This window comes from Dermacentor albipictus, chromosome 2 (genome assembly GCF_038994185.2).
Source record: "Dermacentor albipictus isolate Rhodes 1998 colony chromosome 2, USDA_Dalb.pri_finalv2, whole genome shotgun sequence".
NCBI lineage: Eukaryota > Metazoa > Arthropoda > Arachnida > Ixodida > Ixodidae > Dermacentor > Dermacentor albipictus.
The window spans coordinates 20,906,645-20,925,041 of NC_091822.1; the positions used below are offsets into that span (position 1 = coordinate 20,906,645).

The window sequence follows — 18,397 nt, forward strand, 5'->3', positions numbered from 1 at the left end:
TTATCAAGCTCTATCTTCACATTTGTATATTCCATAGTGTATTCGCATTTTTAATGTGCCAGGGCGAGACAAATGAAAGTGAGCCAACCCATCTCATGCAATAATGGTTCAATTCATTATCAGCAAAGCATCCGCATAGCGCACAGGCATCTCTCATTTACAAGAGTGACACACAGGTGTGAAGATAAATGTTCTTTAACGCTCTCATACACTGCATTAAACATGGTTCTGTGACATAACGGATGGTCGGAAAGTTTAACAGCATATTGTCGTGCAGTTTTTGACAGCTGAAGCTGTTTTCCAAAAACAAATTAGTCACCGTGTGGCTGCCGTGTACGTTGAACATTTTATTTCATTGGCCACTGTGAAGCATTGGAGCAAATGGTTCAAAGAAGGACGTGAAAGTTGCAAATACGACCTAAGACCGGGCCAAAGCCACCGTGCGATCATCCCCAACACAATTGCAAAGGTTGATGAACTGGTTAGACAAGAACGGAGGATAAGCATTGATGAACTGGCAGAGCGTGCGAATTTCAGCCACTGTTTGGTTCACATCATATTTCATGAACATCTCGGTTATCGGCTCTTGCGTGCGCAATGGATGCTCAAGATTTTGAACCACCACTAGAAGACGGAGAGGTTCGGCGCTGCCTTGGCTCTACTAATCCCGTATCACAATGAGGGTGACGACTTTTTGTCGGCGATTGTGACCAGGGACGAATTATGGTGCCACTACTACGAGCCTGAAACACGACGACAAAGATTACAGCGGAAACATTCAGATTCACCACTCCAAAAAAAGCACAGGCCGTCATTAACGCCGGGAAAGTGTTGACTTTTTTTCGATCGTCAGGGGCCATTACTGATCGAATTTCCTAAACCTGGAGGCATTATCTATCGTTTCTAATATTGTGAAACGCCGGATCGACTGCGCACCGCAATGAAAAACAAACGACGTGGAAATTTGACGAATGGGGTCAAAGAAAGTTCAAGAAATTGTGGTAAAGTAAAGAAATAAGTTAAATAAATTGTGTAAATGACCGGGCTACATCCCTGCCCTCCTTTCCTTTTTTATGCGAAGCATATTACGAGGGCTCAACCCAGCTCCTCAGGCGCGGCGGTGACCATGAAATCACGTGACACCGTGACGTCACGACAGAGGAGAAGTGGCTTTGGCTCAACTCTTGCAAGACGGGCTGGGTGGGAATCGAACCAGGGTCTCCAGAGTGTGGGACGGAGACGCTACCACTGAGCCACGAGTACAACGCTTCAAAGCGGTACAAAAGCGCCTCTAGTGAATGCGGTGTTGCCTTAGAAACGCGCTGTTTCTAAGGCGTGCGTCTCTTGCTCAGGCGCACATTTCGTTGCCGCGCCGAACGCTGCTTTGCTCGACGCTCACCGCGTCCAATGCGGGGCGCGTAGTCGCTGCCCTGTAGCCCATTGTCTTACACCCCTTGGCGGGTCGACGGGAACGCTGTCGCGTTCCACTCTTGAAGGCGAAGAAGTAATGCATGAGTTGTTTCTTCGTCTAGCCGAACCAAATATAGCCAAGCAACAGCAGTTCACCAGGCTAAACAGTGGTTCAACAACTAAAATAAAGGCTAGTATGCTTCGCATCCTGGGCTTAACCTTACCTAAGCCACAGCCATTTTTTTCTTTGCTTTTCGGCTTGTCCTTCCAGATAACTGAACGCACGTGTTTTCTGATGCTTCTGCCACTGCTACACAGTTTTACACACTACCACATTATATTTGTCTGACAGGATGTATGTTCTGTAATTATTTGCCACGCGTGGTATACATATATTATTCTAGTTTAGTTTTTCTGTCTCTTAAGTGTTTGTCAACTTGGCGCTAAGAGCAGTTTACATTTTCTTCTGGAATAATTTCACATTGTTAGCGCTGATTGCTACGTTTTCGCAAATGACATGCTGCTTATATTTTCAAATTCAGTGCTATTTCATTTTGCTCGCGCTTCACACCTTGTACTCAGTCTTGTTCATCATGTATGTAACCACTCCTGCTTAAGGCCTCTAACCAGAGGCTGCCAGTAATCTTGAAATAAATAAATAAATAAATAAATCTTGCTCCACGACAATGCCCATCGCCAAGTCGCTGATTTCGTGAACACAAAACTGGCAAAGTTCAAGTGGGAAACGTTGCAACATCCTCCACACAGCCCATACCTGTCGCCTTGCGACTTCAATATTTTCTGGCAATTGAATAAACAGCTGAAGGGAACTACATTCCTGTCGAACGATGTCATGAAACAGTCAGAGGCGTTTCGAAGCAGCAACCCAAGGATTTCTTTGCGACGGGAATCACGCGACTCGTTAGTCAGTGGGACAAATGTCGAAATGGTCATGGAGACGACTTTTAAATAAAGTACGCCGTTTGGGACATGTTAGCATTGGCTAACTTTCATTTGACTCGCCCTCGTGTATATTGCAGAACTACTGCTTTTTATATGTGCTATCTTTTGTGACTACAATTTCAGTGGAATTACTCACAATACACAACCGGTGACAGCTGCTCCTGCGCAATACAATGGAACAGAGAACGGCGTAATTGAGATTTTTCTCTGTCCGTTGCATTTGTACAAAAATGTAAACAAGTTCTTGAATGACAAAGTTTCACTAAAATATTTGTCCTCGACCTGTTCATTTCACGGCCTTTACATTTTTCATATGAGCAGCAAGCACTGCTTGGCTGGTTTCAAACTGATATAGTTCTAAAGTTCGTGTGATACTTATTAAATACACAAAAACATGGAAGCATGGATATCATATTTTCCTTGTCTTCACAGTGCGTAGCGTTCAAATTTGTTTGCAGCATATTTGACGATGGCAATGCAGTTATTATTCATGTATTTGTTCCCTCGACAAATTTCATAACGAGGAGGCCAAGCTTCAACGAAAACTTTCTTCAACTTCGTGCGAACAGGATTTCAGGAGCGACGAGCGTAGCAGAACAAACCATTCCGTTTTTAGTAACATTATAATGCCTGGAAAAAATATTTATTAGGGTATTCTTGGTTCATGTCTTGTAACACCAATACACGTGGTGAGGCGGAAACCACATCCGTGTGTTCGAAAACCGGAGCATGTTTAAGACGTACTGGTGGGCTAGTTGGATAATAATTATGGAATATGGCAGCGCAGTTTGAAAGAAGGACCTAACACAGAGTGTACAGAAAGCGCTCGTGTTTGCGCACTCTTGGTTACTTCCTTGTTTCGAAGTGCGCTGCCACCTTTCATCACGAGCATGTTGTACTGTCCCAACTCAAATGAGAAGGCCAAATGCATTCTCTCGAAGGACCTTGAGCCCGTTAATGACCCTGTGGTTGTAATTGTCTTCACGCATGAAAACGAAATAATCGTCAACGTAGCGAAAAATGCATTCTGCTGTCTCTGCGAAGTGCTCCGAAATTCTGTTGACACGGCTCAGAAAAATCTCGCTAAGGACGGGTGCTAAAGAACCCGTCCACGCTTAGGCATGCGAGCTCCAAGCGCAAGTCCTCATGCAGCCAACAGTAACAAGCCTGTTATTTACTTGTTTCGTGGGCGCGTCGGTTCTACCTCATTTCTACCATTATAATTACTTTCTCTTTGAACTGTTTCGCGTCAGTACAAAGGTAAGCGCTGCAGCTTGTGCAATGCTTTTTCCAGGGATCCCGGATAATTGCAGGCGTGAACAGGGTATTAAGAAGACGGCCAGAGAGTTCCAGAGGACATTGTGGCGACGGTACGGATAGGTCCACCCAGTTTTTCGCGTTGCCTTTCCTCTCTACCGCGTTTCTGTCTTAATTGTATAATCCCGCCTTGAATCAAACTCGATTACGTTGTGCCAGAAAGCAGCAGAAGTGACGGAAATGGCCCTAAGGAACGTGTAGGTAATCGCTCAGACGTTGCTTTGCCTAGCTGAACGCAGAGAACTCTGAGAAAAGGCCCCAAGTATGCTGCTGAGCCGTGGAGAAAACCACTAGACCTAGTATGACAGAAAGCCTAATTTTCAAGGTTCCGGAGGCTGAGAGGGCGTTTGGGCAGCGGAAGCTAAGACAGTCCTTGAGCAGGCACGCAAGAGCAAATCTACTTGGAAGCCACTCACTGACAAAAGGGGCGCAGTGGAACGGCTGAGAAGAAGCCATCGCCTTAGAATGGTTATGTCCTGCAACTCTGGAGAGTTCGTGGTCTTAAACAAAGAATAATACGACCTGAATTTCATATATGCAATTAGCGCACACCAGAAGGAAACAGATGCAGATATGTCTGTCCATAATGCGAAAAAATGATGTTTGAAAGCCCTGCGCAATGGCGGAATTGAGAAAAACTGGCAAAGGAGTAAAAGAAAGCACAAAAAATAGCCTGAGTACTTTCTTCACAATGAAGACGCCCGAAGAAGGAAAGTCATTTTGTTCGGTGATGGAAGATAAAGGTTTGCAGCAGCGCAATGTTGACAGTTTTATGAAGGAACATTTGTTGTTGATACTAGTACAGACTCCCTTCATTATGCTTAATTCGGATTCTGCAGTGGATTTTCTGAGAAAAATGAGACAGATCGCCTATTTCTCAGGGGACGTCAAGGATCTGTTCTACAAGGTGACATAGCAAGAGATAATAAAGAATGTTCAGGAGTGCATAAACAAATACGGGAACACGCGGTTCGTGATCAAGAGTGAGATGTACCTGAAAGCATCCATGACAATGCTAAACAAGTACGTGAGCTTTCTGTTTCTTGAATTCAATGGTCAACTGTGCGCCCAAGAAGATGGTGTCAACATCGGGTGGTCAGTTGAGCCATCCTTTGACGCTTGTTTCTTGTAAAATCGAACTGGTCGCCCTTGCTGTGGTGAAGACCTTCCGTTATGCGGATTGCTATCGAGTATATGTACCCACGGATGTGTAATCACTTGCTGCGAAAGATATCATATGCTCTATTTTTGAGACTGCACACAGTGGCACTGATTTCACGTTTGGTTCCGCAGTCGACAGCCGGCTGCAGTTCTTAAACTTGGAAATCACTACAGTGTTAAAACGTACATACTGGACACACAGCGGGAAGACACACAGCGGGAAAGCTCCTTCACCAAATCAATCCAACCTCACCAAACTTACTGCAAAATCTTGTATGACAGAGGCAGTCAAAATATTGTGCCAGAACAAAAGCCACTGCATGGAGCTGCAAGAAAAGTGCCTAGGAAGGGATGGACTTCCCATGAAAGATATAGCACCCGTGGTCGCTATATGCTTCATGGGAAGTTCATCCTGGACTTTTCATGGATGGACTTCCCATGGGAAATCCATCCATGGGAAGTCCATCCATCTTTCATTAATACTTTCAGAACTAATAGCCTTTCTGAAGGCTATTATCTCTGAAGGTATTAATGAAGGAAGATGGCAAGCAACCCATGGTTGCTTTGTCTTAGATACACAGAGTAGGGCACATATAGAAAAACGTGGCTTCCCGGTAGTATATTCGGCGCCAAGGAAGACGATGGATTTGTGTAAAAAAATTGAACGTGGAGAGCAGTGCAAGAAACCTCCGAACAGCAGAATGTGCTGTCACAGATGTAAAGAAATTTGTTGACTGCAATGTTGGAATCTTATATAAGCTTCCCCTCTCCCCCCCCTGTCTTGTGGAGGATTCTACATTGGACAGACGGGTACGTGCCTTAACAAGATGCTCCAGGAGCACAACTGCTTGTGTAGTAGGTGGAAAAGGAGGAGAACCCTGCTCTTCACGGCTGTAGCTGCAACTGTCCTTGTACTATTAAGGACACATCATTTTTATGAAGCAATAAAGACAGGCTTAGAAGGACAATTCTACAAGCGTCCAGTATGCTTTCGGGAAACTTCGGTACCTGCGTATGTTCACCTTAAATCGCGCTCACAGAAAGGCAATTATCTATCCTAGGAAACAAGACGAAAAAATGAGCCACCCTTCCCCAACCGGCAAAGGGAGGTAAACGGAGTTTCTCCTGCGTACACCTGACATTCGTCACGCCTAAGTAACCCACAGGTAACGGTGCTGGATTGCTTCGGCCTACCGCTCCCTCAACTCTGTATATTCTTGTTGCTTTCTGATTGCCTGGGCTCGGTTGGCTCTAAAGGTACGTTTATACCCGAAGGTTATCCCTCGGCGCGCGGGCAAGCGTCGGTAAATTCTGGGTGCGTCGGAGCGCATTGGTCGCGTCCGGTTACATTCGCGGCGCCAGTGCGTTGAAACATCAGTCGAACTATAGACGCTGTTCTCGCCAACGTGACGTAACGTGTGCTCGCGTTCACGCTACGTTCGACTATATTTAGGCACTCACGGCTGGGTCAGCGCGCCAACGGTGAGCCCTTTCACGGGCGAGTTCTCGCCGCCGCTCGTCAAACGTTGCCAGTTCCTTGGTGGAATCCGCAACGCGTCCCATCCGTTTTTCCGAGAATGAACTGAACGGAAACGAAGGCGGCGCAGCGCGCCCGAAACCCTTTCCTGCCCCTTCTTTTTCCGGCGGAAGCCAAACGGCTCTGATTGGCTGCGGAATCCTTGCTAATGACTCACGTTCCGCTACCGGCGCAGCTGTCAACTAATCAAACCGCCCTTTCCCGCAGCTTCTCTGCTCTTGAAGCCACTGCATTTTTACGTTACCACTACAACGCCACTTGTGAGCCAATACAAGCTTCGGTTGAAAACACCGAGAGTGCGCAGAACTAGGAATATGACTTAACCAGATGCTTAGGAAAGGTACTATCGGATAATCCGCAAGTGCGAAGTTCAGTTTAAATTGAATTCTGGGGTTTGACGTGCGAAAACGGCGATATTATTATGAGGCACACTGTAGTGACGGACTGACAAAATTTGGACCCCCAGGGGTTCTTTAACCTGCACCTGAATCTAAGTACACGGTCGTTTTCGCATTTCGCCCCCATCTAAATGCGGCCGCCGTGGCCAGGATATGATCTCGCGACCTCGTGATTAGCTGCCCAACACCATAGTCACTAAGGAACCGCGGCCGGTTGAGCTCAGTTTGCGCATTACCCTTTGTGCATGGCGCTGTTGCCGGCACTGTACACCCCCTGTTCGTTTTAATAAACAGGTATTAAATGCGCTTCGTCTGTGTGATTCTCGTCCCAGATCTCGTCTTTACAGCGCTCCTTCATAAGCAGAAGTATGATACCACAAATAGTTTTTAGCAGAACAGACTCACCTGTACAGAAAAAAACAAAGGCACTCGCTGGACTAGCAACTGAACTGATTCAGTTGCCAGTCCAGCGTGTGTCGTCGTTCCTTTCTGTCTGCGTCAGTACGCTCTGCTGGAAACCATTTGGGCTACGTTAAACCAACGAGCTCAGGCAGACGCTATTCACAGGTATGATATCTTTACTACACCCAACGCAAGCCTTTTGTGTGTTGAGATAACCTGAGGTAGCGATTCGCCCAAAGCCTATCATCATCCAGACTGCTAGTGAGAGTAGCTATGAGATGGATTATAGCGAGTCGCGTCCATTTAAAGGATGGACGGCGCGTTATAGAAATGGTGCTGGGTCGGCGCGAGCCCTACGCCTGTCATCATGGATCCCTGCGAGCATATACTTGGGACGCGGATTAGCGAATATTTTGGCTCAGACCAGAGGTGGAAGAGACACGTTTTTCGCGTCTCATGTGAGAATGGCCTGGCTGTATGTTTAGTTTGGCAGGAACACGCCTGCTTGTCGTTGTAAGCGCTAAATGGTGTTGCTGCGCTGTTCGGTGGGCTTTCCAGAGCTCATCTACAATGTTAGGAAAGCCCAGGTGGAGGAGCTGCTCGGTGCTGGCGCAGCGTGCGATGCCAAGCGCTGCTTTGTAGGCCTGGTGGATGGTGCAATCCACCTTGCTCTTAACTGCCTGACAAAGATGCACATAAAGAAGTGGGCACGTGATGTCACTGAGAATAAATGCCTGGATCAGCTTACAAACTACTCTTTGCTTAACCCCATGTTTACGAGCGGCAATTCCACGAATGAGGCATGCCCATCTGCTGCGCCACTGTTTTCAGCTTGATGATGGATTCCCCATTGTGCGTGTTATTTTGCAGCAGCATTCCTAACTACGGATGGTGTGCAGCTAAGTCATGCTGACGCCGTTGATGCGAATGTAAAAGGTGACAGGCGGTAGAAAATCTTCGCAGAGCCTTGGATTTGTTGCGATTTATGAGAAACTCAGAATTCGCTGGTGAGCAACTGAGCCCCATGGCGTCAACATGTGACTCTACACCACACTCTAGGCGTGGTGACTATGAGAGCTCTCCGGCGGTGGCACTTGATCTTGCGACCGCGTTAACGACTTCGACTCCAGGGTGGGCCTTCAGGGTGTGCGATTGCGCCGTGTTGGTTCAGGAAGTCCATGACGAGAATAAAGTCTCGTGAACACTGTTGGAGGATAAGGAAGGTGGCAGGGTAAGTCCGGTCATCAACGATAATTCTTGCCATGAAGATTCCAGTAGGCGTGATGAGGTATGCTCCAGCGGTCCGAATCTGAGGGCTGTCCCATACCGTCTTAACTTTCTTCAACTGGGCGGCGATGCATCCACTCATGGCGGAATAATCAGTTCCTGTGCGCGCTAAAGCAGCGACTGCATGGCCATCGATAAGCACATCGGGGTGGGTTGTTTGTCTTGCGTTACAGTTAGGTGTTGTCGTCGGATCACGGCTGCGTCGCGTTGGCGTCTGGCTGGTACGTGGTGTCGTCGGGTCATCTTTTGTCGGCATATTCTTTGCTTCCAGTCTTCGTCGGGATGGCGCCGTATCGTTGATATCTCGTCGAGACAGCATTTTCGGTCTCTTCGTCGGTGTCGGAAGATATTCGTCAGTTCAACGAACAGAAACTGCACCTCCATCGGTTGCTGCTTTTAGTTTTCTGCATATGGGCTCGCCGACCGTCCCTGGGCTGGGTCACTCTATGGTCGGCGTGGCGGCGACAGGTAGCGGCCAGGTGAGGGCGACCGGGACGGACGTCGAGAGCTCCATTGAATTGCGCTGACGTAGTCAGCGAAGTCACGCGCGTACTCCCGAATCTGTGAACGCGGCACGTTGACGGCGAACCGTCTCAGCCCCAAGTAGTAGTATTGGCATCGGCAGTACACATGACCGGCTTCTCCGTGATAGCAGAGCAGACGGTGGTCGGAGACTCGCAAAACCTTTGATTTGACGCAGCTAGTATCTACCCCAACGCGAAAAAAACGAACAGTGCTCTAACATACTCGACCTTATCTTAACATCCCATCCCGACAGTGTTTCTTCTGAAACACATCTACCAGAACTAAGTGATCACTCGGTATTGCATGCAGAATTATCCTGGCAGCCACCTCAGTGCAAAAAATCAAAAAAGAAAATAACACTTTACGATAAAGATGATTGCATCACCATCAACAATGCACTAACCGAGTTTTACAACTGGTACATCAAAGATTTCCCGAAGCGCACAGTAGACACCAACTGGACGCTTTTTGAAAATAATATGATCGAACTCACTAAGACTTACATACCAACTATCATTTTAACAGAGCGACCTTCGTCCGCATGGTTCAACAACACATTAAAACGACTAAACAATAAAAAAAGGTTGTTTCGTAAAGCCAAGCGTTCCAATACCGCTCCGGCCTGGGAAAAATATTACATCAGTGAAAAGGAGTTTGATTCTTTGGCCGTAACAGCTAAACGACCCTTCTACTCAACTACACTCCCTAACATAGTGCAAAACAATCCCAAACAATTCTGGAAATACATTAACCCAAATAACCGTAAACATTATTATTATATGATAACAGCAATAACCGTGTTCCAGACCATAAAGTATCTGAAGTACTAAACTTTGTCTTCGCTTCCGTGTTAACTTCTGAACTTCACACTGACCTCACAGACTGTCCTTACCTCAACAACCCAACGATGCCAGACAGAACAATCGAAGCACTTGGTATCACCAAGCTAATTGAATCCCTCAAATTAACATCCTGAGCCGGCATCGATGGAATCAATTCCAAAATGCTTACGAACACTGCACACACCTCTAGTTTATTTTTATGCCATATCTTTCAGCAATCATTATCATCTGGAGTGGTGCCGAAAGACTGGAAAATAAGTACGGTAATTCCAGTACCAAAAAAAGGATTATCGTCAACGTGCCACAATTACCGTCCAATTTCCCGCATCAGTGTTTGTTCTAAACTAATGGAGCATATAATTTATTCTCATAATGTAAACTACCTAACATCCGCTAATTCCTTTAATCCTAATCAACACGGTTTTCAGAAAGGCATGTCCTGCGACACTCAACTAGCCCTATTCGTTAATGACATCAGCTCGCATCTTGATCAAAACATACCCATAGACGCCCTCTTCCTAGGTTTCTAAAAGGCTTTCGACAAGGCTCCTCATGAACGGCTCTTCCTAAAACTATCATGTCTTAATCTTAACCCTTGTGTTCTCAATCGATACGCAACTTTCGCGCTAACCGTCAACAGTCTGTATAAGCTAACCAATGCTCGTCTAATTTATCACCCGTTATCTCCGGCGTGCCACAAGGCACAGTCCTGGGGCCACTACTCTTCTTAATATACATGAACGACTTACCGATAGGTTGTTCTTCCAAAATTCGTTTATTTGCTGATGATTGTGTAATCTATCGTCCTATTACTAACAATGCTGATTCTCGCGCTTTCCAGTCCGATGTTAACGTCATTTAAACTTGGTGTAATAATTGGCTAATGTCCCTCAACGTCAAAAAAAACGTCGCTACTTACTTTCATCGTCGCCAATCATTTATTTCAGCTAATTACATTATCGCCGGTTCGGAAATATGTGCTGTGACAGTGATATGTGCCTAGGCATTACCTTGTCCAATAACCTCAGTTGGTCCTCACACATTTGCAACATTAGCAATGATGCCAATTATGGACTATGCTACCTGCGCCGTAATCTACGTCTTGTTGCGCCCTCAGTAAAACTACTCGCATATTTAACTGCGTCGCGTTGGCGTCTGCTTGGTACGTGGTGTAGTCGGGTCCTCTTTTGTCGGCATATTCTTTGCTTCCAGTCTTCGTCGGGATGACGCCGTCTCGTTGATATCTCGTCGAGACAGCATTTTCGGTCTCTTCGTCGGTGGCGGAAGATATTCGTCAGTTCAACGAACAGAAACTGAATCTCCATTGGTTGCTGCTTTTAGTTTTCTGCATATGGGCTCGCCGACCGTCCCTGGGCTGGGTCAGTCTATGGTCGGCGTGGCAGCGACAGGTAGCGGCCAGGTGAGGGCGACCGGGACGGACGTCGAGAGCTCTCATGAGTTGCGGCGACGTAGTCGGCGATGTCACGCGCGTACTCCCGAATCTGTGAACGCGGCACGTTGACGGCGAACCGTCTCAGCTCCAAGTGGCGGTATTGGCATCGGCAGTACACATCGTTCGAACCAAACTGGAATACGCATGCTCAGTGTGGGACCCACACCAATCTAAACTGGCAACAGCACTAGAATCCACACAGAATTGTGCAGCAAGGTTCATTCATTCTGACTACCCTTACCTCTTACCACACTAGCGTCACTAAACTTAAGTCATCTCTGAACCTTCCAACCCTCGAGCAGCGCCGCAAAACAGCAAGACCTTGCCTCTTTTACAAATTTCATCACTCACTATTTCATCAGACCGACATCACGCCTGCGCATCGCACTTCATCCCGTTATAGCCATTCAAAGGCTGTTTATCCCCCTCCAGCTCGCACCTCCGCTCATCCTAACTCTTTCTTCGTTCAAACAGCGAAAAACTGGAATCATCTACCTGCTGAAGCGATGCACTACTCCAGTCATTCATCGTTCAAGGCATTCATTGAAAATATGATCTAAACATGCCCACCCCTCATGTAAAATCCCAAATGGGGTATTTGAGGTACCTATAAATAAATAAATAAATAAAATAAAACGTCCATCTTCCTCGCGTAGCTGAGCTGGGCGGCGGGTGGGCGTGCTGGCGGCGGCGTCGCTGGACGATGGAATTGCGGCGTCACAGGGCACTGGCGCGGTCGCTGAGCGGGACCTTGACGGCGGGCGACGGCGGCGTAAGTCATCGCTTCCGGCTGGGGCTGCAGTTATTGTGGTTGCACCTAAGGAATTCCAAGCAATCGCCGAACCTCTTCTTTGACGATGTCGGTGACTGACGCCACTTGAGGCTGCGACCTTGGAAAGAGGTGTCGTCAGTGGTCGGTGATTGTACTGCCTTGTCCGCCTATCGAGCCTCTTCTCAATAGTTGTCGCCTCGGAAATAAATTCTGCAACGGTATTAGGCGGGTTGCGTATCAATCCGGCGAAAGCTCTTGCTTCGAACCGCGCATCCGAAAGCGATTTTTTTTCTCTTCCGACGTGTCAGAGTCGGCGTGTCGGAATCGGCGAGTCATCTCCTCTGTAAAGATCGCGATGTTCTCGTTCAGCAGCTGCATGCGGGCTTCCAGTACAACTTGGGCTCGCTCTTTGCGCAGGACGCTCGCGAACGTCTGCAGGAAGCCACTGCGGAACAGGTCCCATGTAGTCACGGTTGATCTCAGTTCTCAAACCACGTCCTGGCGACGCGTCATCTAAGGCGAAGTACACATGCCGGAGCTTGTCGTTGGAGTTCCAGTTGTTGAATGCAGCGACGCTGTCATATTTTTCCAGCCAGTTATCTGGGTCTTCAAACGAACATTACTTCTACGTCTACATCATGAGTGACCAACACTTGCGCCATCTCCACGCAAATACCGAGCCGCCAGATGGTCTACTTTTGGAACTATCAGGTTTACAGGCCTGGGCATTTCCGAATGCCTGCAGCAGGTCGTGATTTCGCAATACGGCATCCCTGTGGCTACGCCTCGCTCACAACCTACGCTGCCGGCGTTGCCTGGTACATCTCTCCTGCATCGCGTGGACCCGAAACTACGAACAACGACACTATCTACAATCTTTACAGGGACTCCGGTACCTAGATTCTACCACTGAACTTAATTTCAATCACGCTTCGCACTAAGAGGAGGGCCTCAATGCGCGGCGACTATCACCTCCAAAGAAGACCAAGAAGAAGACACGTGCAGGTAGCGCGAGAATAGAACGCGGTGGCGCACTCGACCAGAGCGGCCATGGTGTCGCTTGCTCCTGAGATCCCGCTGTACAATGGCCGGCCTGCCTAAATAAACCATGGCTTCGGCGGCTACCTCTTCGCGCTGCCTCTCACAACCTCATCTTCACGGAAGAATCATGGCACAGGGGATGGAAGAGAGCACGTTCTTCTGACCACAAGGAGCGTCATGATTTCCAAGCGGAATGAAGAAGCTATATTAGCTTTAGTCAGGGCAAGTGCCGACAGGACGATGACCGATATCTTCACTTCGCTACCTTCTTCAACTGTGCTGCAACTCAGTGCTTTACACCGAAAAAAGTCTACGGGACTCAAAAAGCCGACACCAAACACTTGACGCGGATATCCTGAAGGACCGCAGCATGATTACGTCGCTCCACGGGCCGACATTTATGTATCATTACCGCTATGCGAAGACAGCCTAAATTGTTTTTTTTTTTGTTGGGCTTCGTAGCGACGACGCAGGTTCCCTCCGTTCCCTCCGTTGCCGGAGGCAACAAACAGCAACCAGAAAAATCAAGACTCTGTGCACATTGCTCAACGTTGAGCAATATCGGCTGACCCTGCTTGTGTGTACACTCGAATTAACGTTAGTAAGCGAATCCTCGATCCTGATTTTGGTAAGGCGGAAATGACCTGGCGCAGACGGCGGTGGGCTCGGATCACAAGACGAATTTTCTCGTGTCACCTAGGAGCTTACAAGGTCTGTGCGTCAGTTCTACACTGGCCAAGTTTACCTTGCCTTCCGGTAGCGTTGCTGGACTGTCTTTTCGCAATGGGCACGGAAAAACCACTTTCTTGTCGGGGCGGTGAGCTTGTTGAAACTTCTCCGCTCACTTTCTCTCACCAGCGCAACTTATCGTCTTTTCTTAATCTCGATGTTTGTCATGAAACTGACCATGCGGTTGTTGCGGGATTCTACAAAATCGTTTCTTCATTCCGTAGTTGTCCTAAAATTTGAAATACCGTCTTCCCAGATCTCTCAAGTGTGCATTACGCAAAGTAAATATGCAGCATTACTCACTCTAACAAGGTCCATGTCTTAAAATTTAAAAGCATTTTCATTGAATAGAAAATTGTGCTGTACAAGCGCGATTATCGCTCCAAAACGGGCGAAGAAGAAGAGTGCTCGTGTGCAGGTTGCGCGAGGATAGAACACGGGCTTGAGGTGAGCGGCCGTGGTATCGGCTGAGATACCGCTTTTGCACCATGGCTGGTCGGCCTAAATAAACCATGTCTACAGCGGATACCTCTTCGCGCCGCTTACCACAATTCTAAGACCGTTGCGTTTATAGTACACGGCAGTCGGCCTTCACGCTAAAAAAAAAATTTATTAGTGCAAGTGCCTGAATGAGAAAAAATGAGCAGGGCATTGCGTTGTCTTGCCTTGCCTTTCTTCTTCAAACGGTCGCGTTAACTAGCGCTTTAAAAAAAGGTCCTACCCACAAGCAAAAGGAGCCACGCTGGTCGACTTACTTATCTTTAGACTGAGTCTTCTCTGAGTGTTCAGCTGAAGTGCCCGTTGATCTTGGCGTACCTCTGAGAAATGAGATAAAGACATATTGCATTAATGGCATGGCAGCAGGAGGTTCCCGTCAGAAGCATTTTGTAACCACAATAAAAACACAAGAGAAAAGAGTCACACCAGTGTCATCCTAATCGCCAATCTGAAGGAGCCCGCTGTCCCAGATTGCGTACATTCTTGGTCTCAGTGATGTCAGGCTACGAAAACGCCGGACGCTCCTGTAGCGGTGGCGCAAGCATTCGCGTGTGCCACCGAGGTGCTGTGCGACGTGCATCAACGCGGCCACGGGCATTCACGCAGTATGCAGGATATAAATCCCATGCAAAGCATGCGTTTGCATCTTCCACCCAGCGCTCCGCTATGAGCTGTATAACTCACAGTATAGACGTACTCTTTCGAAGCCGCATAGCATTTCGCTTCTTTACATGCGGCACCCATAAAAAAGTATGGGGTTTTACATGCTAAAAGCAAGATCTCATTAGGAGGCACGCTGTAGTGTAGGAATCCAAAAATTTGAGTCGCCTGGTGTTCTTTATCGTGCACCGAAATACAAGTACACGCCTGTTTTCGCATTACGCCCCCATCTAAATGCGGCCGCCGTGCTCTGTATTAAATCCCGCGACCTCATGCTTGCAGCCCAACACCATAGCCACTAAGCAACCGCCACAGGTGCTGCATCCATCGATCACAAAAATGGCCCACGCGAAGTGCCGTGACGGGATGGATGCCTCGTCAGAAGACAGTTGCATTCAATAGAAAGCCGGTGTCCGCCGGCTGAAAAATAAAACATTAGAGAACGACCTACAGCAGGCGAAACGCTGGAAACTGCTTCTTCGTAAGAAACTGTACCTTCAAATAAAAGTGCGAAATACACCAACGCATGGAGAAAGGCGATTACCTGAATAATGCCTTTAAAGCATTTCACCCCAATTTCTTTATGGCCAGTTTTGATTAATAAAGCAGTGGTAATTTAAGACTGATGGACAGGAGAAACATACAGAGCAGTACTTTGTTTGTTAAGGCTCATTGATACTCATACTAGAAAAATCACAGCGCGAAAATACAAGGACGAGACGGCAACAAACACATTAGGTGGCTTACGAATACTTTTATTTTTGAAGTATGGCAAATATAGAGAGTATATGACACAAAAAATAAACAAACGCAGAGCCTTGTGCCCATATTAGTCGCTTAATCACAGCTGCTTGTTGCCCTAAACATACACACCAATAAACATTTTCACTTTTACACTCAGCGTAAGGGGTACCATGCGCATTAAAAATGCTCAGTGCAGCTCATCTGTATTTGCTGCGTCGACTAGTCATCTTGTCAGAGGAGCAGCTAAGCACTGTCGTGCTGTCCGAATGTGACAACTAGAAGCCCCTGGATAACGCGCCAAATACTTCATCTAAAGCGGTGCGTGAAGCGACTATCGTCCGAAAATCAGAAAGATAGGAGCATCATGGCTATGGTTGGATCAAATTTTCGACTGAAATGAAAAATGTCCAGATAAACGTTTTAATCTGAGAATGCAGAACTTTCCACGGATTGCAGAAAGTGTTCGCTTCACTTGATACAAAACAAGGAACCACCCGCCGTGGTTGCTCAGTGGCTATGGTGTTGGGCTGCTGAGCACGAGGTCGCGGGATCGAATCCCGGCCACGGCGGCCGCATTTCGATGGGGGCGAAATGCGAAAACACCCGTGTGCTTAGATTTAGGTGCACGTTAAAGAACCCCAGGTGGTCAAAATTTCCGGAGTCCTCCACTACGGCGTGCCTCATAATCAGAAAGTGGTTTTGGCACGTAAAACCCCAAATATTATTATTATTAAAACAAGGAACCAATTAATGAATTGAGAATGTACAATAAGTAGGTCATTGGCCCAACCATTGTAGCAACACATTGCAATTAATACTTTTAATCAGGTTTTTTTGCGCAGTACCGATAGCAGTAAAAATTTCAGCAGCGCATCTCGGTACAACTTCCCAAGCTACTAATCATAGAAGAAGGCATTTTTTCAGCATCGAATAATTTAGGCACTTCGAAATCTTTGGGGCGCAACGAAACTGCAAATACGTTTTTTGTTTAGAAACGCGGAGTCGTGGGCTAACTATCATTGTATTATTTTTAGCGAAAATTTAGAAAAAGGGTAAATTCCTGCTGAAAATAAGTAAAGCTATGCAGATATATAAACCCGGTGATAAGTTCGCAGCAACAAATTATCACCTGGTGTCCTTGTTGTGCACAACTCGCAAGGCATTGGCACATTTTCTTTTAAAACATTTAAGTGGCGTTTTAGAAGGCAACAAGTTTTTCTGCAACATACAGCCTGAATTCAGGCGTGGCCTTTCAACACTTACCGAGTTACTTGCCAATACCAGAAATTTCTTTTCAGTTCTTGATAATACTGGCCAGGTCGATATCAACGTTCTAGACTTTGAAAAAGCGTTTGACCGCGTTTCCCATTCCAAAATGATATTTACACTTAAACATCTCTTTAAAATGAACATATTCCGCGGCGGTTTGACTACTACCTAACGCAACGGCAGCAGTTTTGCACTGTGCACTTATTTATCATTTTATCAGGGTCTACATTCGACCCGCTCATGAAAAATTATGGCTCAGCGCAAGACGCGCCTGCATGATTAACACCTTATGCGAATGTTATCGTTGGTTCTATGTGTTGCGTATGTCTTCTCCGAACCTCATAACTTCATCGTATGTCCCTTCTTCAATATCTTTTCCGAACCTCGTATTACTCTCCTGTAAGTGTTTCATGGCCTCGTGTAATTCAAAACGTGCTTGTGAATGTGTCGCTGTGTATCACTCACCACCATCGAAGGTCACAACGTGTGCGTGATGAACCAACACCTTCGTGAATTTCTTATTTCCTGGTAGAAGGGTCGGGTGCTTGTCGTCGTACCTCATATTTGTCTGCTGTACACGACCTTGCTATCTTAATAACCCCCTGTTGTCTTAAATACTTGGCATCATCTTAACCGTTGCAGATTTTCTGTTTGTGTGACCATTGCATTTCTTTATTCAGATTTATCTTTTATTCTTGCCAAATAAAAATTTCCTCTACGACTGATATTTCTTCAGGCTTAAGAGGAACATACACCTTCTGTGATCGAGTATTGGTAGTAAACTGAAGTGTCCATGGTGTAACTCCTAAAAACTTGGCGCAGTTGCTCATTTTGTCTATATTGATGTGTCAGGCTCTGCGTATTTACGTGGTACCTCCAATGACGTTGACGCGCGTGCATGTTTACCTTTCTCAGATGAGCGACTTTTCACCAGCTAACAAATGTTAAACAATATCGCTCAGCACAGGGCGCGCCTGCACGTATCGGAAGTTTCTCGAATGTTATCGATGGTTCTGTCTGCTGTCTGTCATCACAGAACCTAGTGCGCTCTGATCGTATGCGCGACGCGAATTGTGAAGAACTTTCTGGAAGAGACGCGGACGCCAGCGATTATTCTGCAACCTTCCATGACTCATCTATTAAAGCCGACCCGCTTACCCTGCAGACCAGATTTTCGATGATCGGTGACTTTGTTCGCCGCTAGGGTTGTGCGCTGAATGTCACTTCGTTTTAGGAGCGCAAGTTCGCCCAATAAAGACTTAGTTTCGTCATTCACAATTTTGCTACTACTATGCTTTTGACCGTCACTACAGCGTGACATTCCGTTGAGGTGCTTTTGCGTTCATGTACCATGTCACCCCCGTCAAACCCACTCCCCGAAAACAACAC

The 18,397-nt window shown here is 46.9% G+C and overlaps 1 protein-coding gene across 11 annotated transcripts in view; it reads right to left on the bottom strand.

Moving 5' to 3' along the window:
- Positions 1-18,397, bottom strand: part of LOC135897954 (neprilysin-1-like) — a 752,274-nt gene that overhangs the window by 678,677 nt on the left and 55,200 nt on the right. For all 11 annotated transcript variants that reach the window (XR_010563211.1, XR_010563210.1, XR_010563209.1 and 8 more), the window contains exon 3: positions 14,593-14,655. Coding sequence is in view for 8 of the 11 variants with exons in the window: in XM_065426667.1 (XP_065282739.1) it covers positions 14,593-14,655 (63 nt within the window). In the remaining 3 variants the exon portion in view is untranslated. The remainder of the gene's footprint in view (positions 1-14,592; positions 14,656-18,397) is intronic.